The sequence below is a fragment of the Herpailurus yagouaroundi genome, unplaced genomic scaffold (genome assembly GCF_014898765.1).
Source record: "Herpailurus yagouaroundi ecotype Mexico unplaced genomic scaffold, PumYag 222, whole genome shotgun sequence".
NCBI classification, from domain to species: Eukaryota; Metazoa; Chordata; class Mammalia; order Carnivora; family Felidae; genus Herpailurus; species Herpailurus yagouaroundi.
In genome coordinates this window covers 1,135,828-1,145,177 of record NW_024412453.1, presented here as the reverse complement: position 1 = coordinate 1,145,177, position 9,350 = coordinate 1,135,828, and the positions used below count along the sequence as shown (strand labels likewise).

At 41.0% G+C, this 9,350-nt stretch overlaps 1 protein-coding gene across 3 annotated transcripts in view; it reads right to left on the bottom strand.

Annotated features, from left to right (window-relative positions):
• Window positions 1-1,831: 1,831 nt before the first annotated feature.
• PALB2 (partner and localizer of BRCA2) overlaps window positions 1,832-9,350 on the bottom strand; it is a 27,760-nt gene continuing 20,241 nt past the window's right edge. For 2 of the 3 annotated variants that reach the window (XM_040458751.1, XM_040458752.1), the window contains exons 11-13: window positions 7,260-7,347; window positions 4,309-4,457; window positions 1,832-2,324 (exon numbers count right to left, since the gene is read on the bottom strand). In XM_040458751.1, the coding sequence (XP_040314685.1) occupies window positions 2,117-2,324; window positions 4,309-4,457; window positions 7,260-7,347 (445 nt within the window). In that variant the 3' untranslated portion in view covers window positions 1,832-2,116. Of the gene's footprint in view, window positions 2,325-4,308; window positions 4,458-7,259; window positions 7,348-9,350 lie in introns of those variants that run through there. The other variant, XM_040458753.1, reaches the window with a different exon arrangement.

Sequence of the window (9,350 nt, the reverse complement as noted above, 5' to 3'; positions counted from 1 at the left end):
CACGAGAACAGACTGCCTGGTTTGCTCACTGCTGTAGCAACTAGCACATAACAACTAGCATATAACAGATACTCAATATCTTAATGAACATACAAATTTCACAACCGTGGGATGGTACTCCACAGTCTATTTTATTTTTATTTACTTATTTTCTGAAGTTTATTTATTTAGTAATCTTTACACCCACCATGGGGCTGGAACTCAGGACCCAGAGGTCAAGAGTTGCATGTTCTTCCCACTAAGCCCCTATGCAGTCTATTTTAAATTAAAGGCACTACATGTTACTATATTTGGATTTAACACAAGAAAAGAAACAGAGGGGTGCCCGGGTGGCTCAGTCAGTTGAGTGTCCAACTCTTGGTTTCGGCTCAGGTCATGATCTCACGGTTTGTGGGTTTGAGCCCTACGTGGGGCTCTGTGCTGACATTCAAGGAGCCTGTTTGAGATTCTCTCTTTCCCTCTCTCTGCCCCTCCCCCACTATCTCTGTCAAAATAAATAAAAATAAAAACTTAAAAAAAAAAAACTAGACAGAAGACTGAAAGCATTATTGGACTGTTCATCCAGGCAATTTTCAGAGTTTGGAGTCATTTCAATTTACTGGCTAAGAAAGTATGAGATTAGCACATTTTGTCATCTTCCATGGAGATTTCTGGAACTCCCCCGTGTTGTGCTAACTGCCCACCCTCTGAGCACTCTGAACATACGCTCTGAATTTAAGACACGGTATTTAATGTATTGCTTAGTGTCACAGTCCCCCTCATTAGCCTGTGTACCTCTGAAGGGCAGGGGCCTCACTCTTCATGCCTGCTACATCAAGGCAATACATCAAGGGGCAATACTCTTCATGCCTACTACATCATGTGCTCAGTGTTTGTTCAGTCATTACCGAACTGGAATTACTGCCTAGCTCTACTGTTTTCTTGAGTCTTAAATCTTAGAGACAGTATGTTTCTCAGGATTCCTGAGTAAATTAAATCTTTGTGAAAAGCCCTTTATTATCTTTATGTGCTAGCAAATAAAAGTGTCTCATTCATGCCAGAGATAGTGGGAACAGAATGAGTGTAAAAAAGTTAAATCTTTTATGCAAGTGTATCAAGGGGAAATTATGAAGTTGCCAAAAACCACTCGAGTAAACACCATAAAAAGGTATTTTTAAAAGAGAAGTAATTGGGGCACGTGGGTGGCTCAGTCGGTTAAGTGTCTGACTTTGGCTCAGATCATGATCTTGTGGTTCATGAGTTCGAGCCCCACGTTGGCCTCTCTGTACTGAGAGCTCAGAGCCTGGAGCCTGCTTTGGATTCTGTGTCTCCCTCTCTCTCTGCCCCTCTCTCTGCTCACATTCTGTCTCTCTCAAAAATAAACATTAAAAAAAAAAGTAGTACAAATAGGTTATATGGATCATGAATATATACTCTCAGTAAGAATGTTGAGCAAATAAATACTTATCATATGGGACAAAATTTCCAATGATACCACCAGATTGGGACTGTAAACATCTGTCTCTCAAAGTCACACAGGCAAAGGTAAAGATGATGGGCTCAGGACATACCACTGTGTTGATTCAAAGTGACTCTGGGGGCGTCTGGGTAGCTCAGTCAGTTAAATGTCCAACTCTTGATTTAGGCTCAGGTCACGATCTCACAGTTTGTAAGTTTAAGCCCAGCATCTGAGCCGAAATCATGAGTCGGATGCTTAAATGACTGAGCCACCCAGGCACCCCTGAAATTTACTTGTTATACAAGCATCACTGACTAAATATTCTAGTTACATAACAACTAATTGTTCAGAAAACAATCTTAAAAGGATAGGGAAAAAGTAACAGGCCAAGCAGAAGGTATCAAAATAAATATTTATTAATACTGAAGCTTTATGTACACCTTTAAAAGCAAATGTGCGGATGTGAAGAATTACAAAAATCAATCTAAGATCCCTTCTCCCAAAGTAAGTATAAATGAACATTCAAGATCAGTAGTGCCACTTACATTCAGAATTAAAAAAATGTGCCTTAATGGAATACAAGTAGTTATTTTAAATGTCATCCAGATATTCTTTACAGTTACAACTCTAAAAAGTACTAAGTGGTCAAAAAATCCAGAGCACTGTGTTTTCATCTAATTAGTTGCGGTACACAAATATATTTCCATCTTTTTGTCCGGCCAACAAATGAGAATGTGTACCTGACCATTTAACGAAAGACCAATGTTGGTCAGAGACAGGTGGGAGGAGGGCAGTACAATGACCCAGAAGTAAGTCCCAGATGGCGATTGTTCCAGAAGTCAATACTGCCGCTGCAAAATGATCTTTCACATCACCTTCCAGGAACCTAATAGCAAGCAGAGAAGAAACAATTCAAATCATATATCAAAAGAATTTTTCGAGTTAAGCCAAAGTCACGCTCCCCGAAGCAACAAGAACAGAAATACCTGGAAATGTGATGCCCATCTTTGAAATCCCAGGGCAGCTGGCAGGTGTGCTGTAGTTCCGGACACAACCGTGTGTCCGGGTCCCGGCTGTGTCTGATGCGTCCCGTACCACCCGCACCCCAGCTCTCAGCAGCCTGCCTCCCACTCTTCAAGCAGGCCATGCTCCGACCACCTCAGTGTCTTGGCTCCTGCTGTTCCCTCTCTCATGTGCTCACTTAGCAGGGCTGGGATTCTGCCATCATGCAGGCACGTCGCCTCCCTAGAAAGATCATCCCTCATCTCCCGTCTAGTGTAGGGCACACGTGTACTCTGCTCCCTGTCATGTTATAGGTTTTATTTTCATCGCACTTTTCACTCATGAGATGATCCTGTTTCCATACTTGGTGGCTAGCTCTCCCACCAAGATGTACACATTGTAAAACAGGAATCTGTCTGTCTTTTAGAGACGGGGGCACTGCAGTCAGTTGCCTGGATCTGAATTCTAACAAAGTAAGAGCTCTGTGACCCTGGGCAAATTATTTAACTTCATCAGTAAAATAGGAATATGATATGAGTACAGCAAAGTACTTAATACACGTTAAGGGCTTAATATAAATTAGTTATTCCTCACTGCCACATCACCAGCATCTCGAAGAGTCAACCTTCAGTGAATGTTCTGAGTGAACCAAATGGTATTTTTTTTATCCCAGGCTCCCACCCAACTTTGTGTGACTGACTCCAGACACATCTGAAACTCCACAAAGTCTTCCTTGACAGTCTCTCCCTAACCCTCCACTGCCAGTTAAGGTGCTCCTCCATCCTGTGTGCTCCCAAACACTACAAGCCTCATGGCATTTTGTGTGCTGAACATTAGTCTCTAGTTGCCTCCTATTTCCATGAGATTAGAAACAGTAGTGCCCTCTACGGAACTGGCACCAGATAGGTATCAAGGTTTGCTAAATAAATGAGTTTGAAGAGTGATGAAGGAAATGCTTGATTGAATAGTTCTCTTTATCCTAAATTTCTAGGCCAGTGACTACGGTTCTCTCCCCAAATCCAAAGAAACAAGTTCTATACGTAAGCACGTATGGCAGATGACAGTCCTGAGGTTCTTGGTGAGCTAAGAACGTTTGCAGAAATGCCACTTCTGGCTAAGGGCACAGGGAGAGAGACCATCTTTTAGAACACTGATGCAGCAAGCTTGGCACAAGATCCCCAAAAAACACAGAAACATACATTGCACCTACCAAGGTTCCTTATCCTTGTAAACTGTTAAAGCTAGACTTTGTGATCTTGATTTACTAAATCTGTTTTCTGTCTCTGCTGTGCATTTCAAACAATAATAAAAGTAATCTCTAGGAATGACCCTTCCGGGTGTGGCTGGGGTGGCCTAACAACACCAACACTACTTTAGAGCTCTAGAGAGCTTACAGAACACCTGGGATACCAATAACGGTATCACTGATAAATAGATCTTCTCATCAGTCAGTAGATAAATATCAATTGCTTGCACGGTGGAGACTCGTCAGATTTCAAAGTAAAAGAGGCCTTCCCAAAGTAATATTTAAAACTTTCTTAATTTAGGTTTTATGGAAAGGACATTTTTGTAGAGAATATTAATTACTTAATTTGCATTTGAAATGTTTTTGTTATGGGAAAAACAGGGTTTGAATACACATAAAATAACCTATCCAACCCCATAATGGTGGGGATAAGAATGTAGGGAACCTGGGATTTGACCGAGATCTACTAAACTTTACACTTCTTCCTACTTGACATTCTTACTATGGTCTGCAGTATTTCATGTTTACCATTCATCTAAGTGACACAAGAACATCTGGTTTTTTGTATTTGCACACGTGCCTTCCAAAATGTCATACTCAGTGAACAGCAGCACACACTTGCCTTCCAGCCTGCCCTTGGGGAAGACAGTAGAGCATCACACCCACACTCAGGGTTGTCTTAGGGTTAATCACAATCAGCTGAAACACGGGGCTTCCCAACGGCTCACTCTCTTTGGCACAAGGATGGCTCAGGACAACAAACAGGAGCCCCTAATTTAAAAGAGAAATGAATAACCAAATAAATCAGCAAGAGTATGCTGGGAAAAAGAAAGGGTAGGCAGAGACAATACCAAAGAATTACAAGAATGATCAAAAGTCTCAAGTATCCAGGATTTAATCACTAAATCACTAGCTCATTTTTCTTTTCAGGCAAACTGTTGAGATGATCACTGAGCTCGCCTTCTGGTTTCTCTAGGTCAGGGCTCAGTGAGTCTTGTAGGTGGGAACGTAGCTGATTCACCAATTTCCTCCATCTTAGACACTACTAACATCTCATACCATCCATTTGGGAGAAACGTCGTCACAGGGAAAGAGGGCATAGAGACACGCAAACGGAGTCCTCAAACTACAGATATTCATTGGCAAGTTGGTTTTTGAAAATTCAGAACACATTTTCCCATAAAAATAATCTTGTAAGTGGTGACTCAATTTCTAGGCCAGTCTGCATTGCCGATTTACACTTATAGAACAAGAGTAACAAACAAACAAAAAAGACACCATCACCTATGGTTGTTTCCATGGGAAAATGTGTTACAGACCTCTCCCGGTTTTAAAATTATATGATCTAATAATAACATGATTGTGTGTGGAGACATATATATCACACAGACATACACACACGGTTGTATATGTTATATATTGAAAGTAATTCTCTTTGGAGGTAAAATGGAGAAAATTAATTATGAACCATCTTAGGATTAGTAACATTCATTTCTACTTTATACATCTTCTAGAATGACTGAATTTTTATAATGAGAATGAATTACTTTTATAATTAGAAAATCTAGTCAAGAAAAGGCTAGGGGCGCCTGTGTGGCTCAGTCAGTTAAGCACCCGACTTTGGCTCAGATTATGATCTCGTGGTTCGGTTCGTGAGTTTGAGCCCTGTGTCAGCTCTGTGCTGACAGCTCTGAGCCTGGAGCCTGGAGCTTTGGATTCTGTGTCTTCCCCTCTCTTTGCCCCTCCCCTACTCACACTCTGTCTCTCTCTTAAAAAATAAACATTTAGGGGCGCCTGGGTGGCGCAGTCGGTTGAGCGTCCGACTTCAGCCAGGTCACGATCTCGCGGTCCGTGAGTTCGAGCCCCGCGTCAGGCTCTGGGCTGATGGCTCGGAGCCTGGAGCCTGTTTCCGATTCTGTGTCTCCCTCTCTCTGCCCCTCCCCCGTTCATGCTCTGTCTCTCTCTGTCCCAAAAATAAATAAACGTTGAAAAAAAAATTATAAAAAATAAACATTTAAAAATTTTTTAAATAAAAAAAGAAAGAAAGAAAAAGTTCGATGTCATATACTTAACTAGGGGTTGGCAATTATGGCCCACAGGCCACATCTGGCTCACTGCTTATCTCTGTATGACCCACAAGCTAAGAATGATTTCTGCATTTTGAAATGGTTGAAAAAAAGAAGAAAAATATTTTATGATATATGAAAAATAATAGGAAATTCAAGTTCTGGAAGGTTTTAACATACAAAAAGTTTTACCTGGAACATGGCCACGCCCATGCGGTTTCATTTTATCTATGGCAGATTCTCTGCTTCAGCAGTAGAGCAGAGCACTTACAAGAGAGACCATGTGGCCTGCCGACCTGAAGGTATTTACCATCTGGTCTTACTAACACAAAAACTTTGCCGATTCCTGCACTAAATTATTAAGTTATTTCCAGAGGTTGGCTTCATGGAGTTTTATCTACTATCTGAAACATTTCTGTGTTAAATGCTTTAGTATCAAGTAGGTATTAGTGTTGTAATAACAAAGATACAAAGTTATTTCAATGCCTAGTAGGTAAATGTAATAATTTCAGAGATGAATTCAACCCTGTTATTTTAAGGATGTAAAAAGGTAGCCTCAAGATAATGTGACAGATTATATAAGATCACACATCTTCTGAGTTCAATTCCACAGACCCAGCCAGGCCAGGGAAAGTTACAACCTGTGTATTCCAAGCGTGTGGTATTAATGCGCACTGGGTTGCCACTGAGGCTGTGAAAGTCAGTCTCCATACAAGTGTGAAGTCACCCGCTACCGCCTCTGTTGTGGCTCGATGGTGGGTACTTGAGGGTTACCTCTGACTCCTGGACAGCTGCCTGCAGCCTGTTCAGATGTCCAAACTAGACTGTACATCAAGTCTATTAACACAATGGCTGAGAAGCTGTTTTCGCTTCTATGTGAAAACACTAAAGCCTAAGGGAAAAACACATCTAGGACCATTTAACCATCCTCTCTAAGGGTATGTGTTCACATCATAAATCATTTATGGCAATGCAGTTGAGAGCCAAGTCTGGTAACAGGCATGGTATTTCTTAGTACAAACTCACAGCTAGAAATAAACATTTGCTCTTAGGACATACAGCCAGAAAATTTAGCAAGCCGTCACATTATACCAATACTTATTTTCATCCATAGATTTCAAGAAAGAACTAGGGTGCCTGGGTGGCTCAGTTGGTTAAGCATCTGACTTTGCTTCAGGCCATGATCTCATGGTTTATGGGTTCCAGCCCCACATCGGGCTCTGTGCTGACAGCTCAGAGCCTGGAGCCTGCTTCAGATTCCGTGTCTCCTTCTCTCTCTGCCCCTCCTCCACTCATGCTCTGGCTCTCTCTTCCTCTCAAAAATGAATAAACGTTAGCAAAAATTAAAAAAATAAAAAAAGGACAAACACTGTTATCCAATTTTGAAAAAGATACACAACAGAGAGGGTCTGTTAATTACTTCTTACTAAGTTACTGCTCTTACTCAGTGAGACCAACAGCCACACACAAAGCAGACACAAAGTGGTCCCAACAGATCATTACTTACCATTTCAGAATAGGCTTTGTGACAGACTGAAGCTTGGTAGGAATCACCAATGTGCATCTTTTTCAGGAGCTGACCAGTTTTTAAATTCCTTAGACACCAAAAATAAATAAGCTGATAACATTCTTCTAGCAAACTGGTTTTCACATAATATCCTGTTATTTATCACAGCATACTTTAGGAGGTGACCAAGGGAGAAACTAAGGGACACAGTACCTTAGTTTTGTTTAATTACATTTGTGTAGTTACATTTGTTTAGTTACAGACTGAGCTACAAATAGGGACTAGAGGTTGAAATTGCCAGTAGTTTAACTTGACAGTCCCGCCTGAGATTGAATCTGCTATGTCACTAGGAATAAACCTCTCCAGACTGCATGAGGAAGGTTTATTTATCTTATTTGACTGGGTATGGAAATTAGGCACATGGTATGGCTCCAGCATTATGATTTTGTCACATTTCTTATTATGCCTAAATTTTCCTTGGAAGACATTGGTCAGGAAACCAAATTTATTTAGATAGGAGACTACACCTAAAATAGATTTAGAATTCTGTTTCTATTACCGTGTTTATACTAGAACTAGACCAAGGTAACAAAGAAAGATGGGAAGACTGAGGTGGGGTAAAAAATGGAAAAAGGAAGAGAGAAGAGGATGAATATAAAGAAGAAACAGTCTGGGGTGCCTGGGTGGCTCAGTTGGTTGAGCGTCTGACTTCAGCTCAGGTCATGATCTCACGGTTCTTGAGTTTGAGCCGTGCACCGGGCTCGGTGACGACAGCTCAGAGCCTGGAGGCTGCTTCGGATTGTGTGTCTCCCTCTCTCTGTGCCCCTCCCTGGCTTGTGCTCTGTCTCTCTCTCAAAAATAAACATAAAAAAATTTTTAAAAAAAGAAAGAAGAAACACTTTGTTGGAACCACTTCTTAGCTTTACTGAGCATTTGTGACGTCGCTAACTGCTCTATCATGGAACTCTACTGATGAAAACCCTCAGCTGACTTCCCCTTAACCAAAACATAGAGTCCATAATCTTTTTCATAGTATCTATAATCCTCACAAATTCTGTGCTACGATCCTACATTACTGTTCCCTATCATGCATATTCCTGGCTCTGCACCTTTGTTCAATCTATCCTCCCAATGACCTCCCCAATCCTGACCAATTCCCATCTCTGTTACGGACCAATGAATGCCCTTCCATTCTTTAGGGCCTCGATTATGTCCTGCCTCCAGCTAGCAGCAGGAGCTCAACTTAGACTCTCTCACTTCTCCCTGCCTACACCAACCCACAGAAATCTCCTCTCCTCCACTTCCCTTCATTACTGTCCTTGTGCCTCATTTTTAATTTAATATAGACTGTAACAGGGTGTGATGTATTCATTCAACAAATATTTCTGAATCTTCTGTGGACCAGGTTCTGTGTATAAAAACAAAAGACGGAAATCTAAATGCTCATGTACATATGCAAGGTTTTCCTTGCCAGGGACACCAATGGGTTTATCCCCTATAGAGGTTAACATATGCTCTGTATTTAGTAACTGCTCTTTCCTCAAGTCCCAAAGCACTCTGTCCAAATTTCTATCACTTTGACCTTGTCTGAATTGTACAGGAATTGTATCCTTTGAACTGTAAATTGAACTGTAAAGCAATCTTACTTACTGACTAGATTTTAGAGGCTTCGGAACAAGGATTCATATCTACATCTCTCACAGAAAACAGTATGTAAGTAGAGACTCAAATATGCATTAATGATTGAAAGATCGGTGCTCAGTTAATATAGCTTAACCAAAATTAAATATTTAAACCTTCAGCAAGCTTCAAAAAGGGCCACTTTAACCTTGAGTATAATCTGAATCACTTTAGACATTTAATACATCAGGAGTTAAACAGGAAAGGTGACCAACAAAGTACATAGAGCCCAAAAGGTAAATGAGAACTTTTGATACACAATATGATCCATACATCTTTGAGTAAGTAGCTTACACAAGGTGTTAAGACAGGCCCTGAGAAAAACAAAAGGTATGTACCCATCTTCAAGGACTTCCATAACACAAAGTAGCATACGCTAAGTTAAAAAACAGAGGCGGGGCGCCTGGGTGG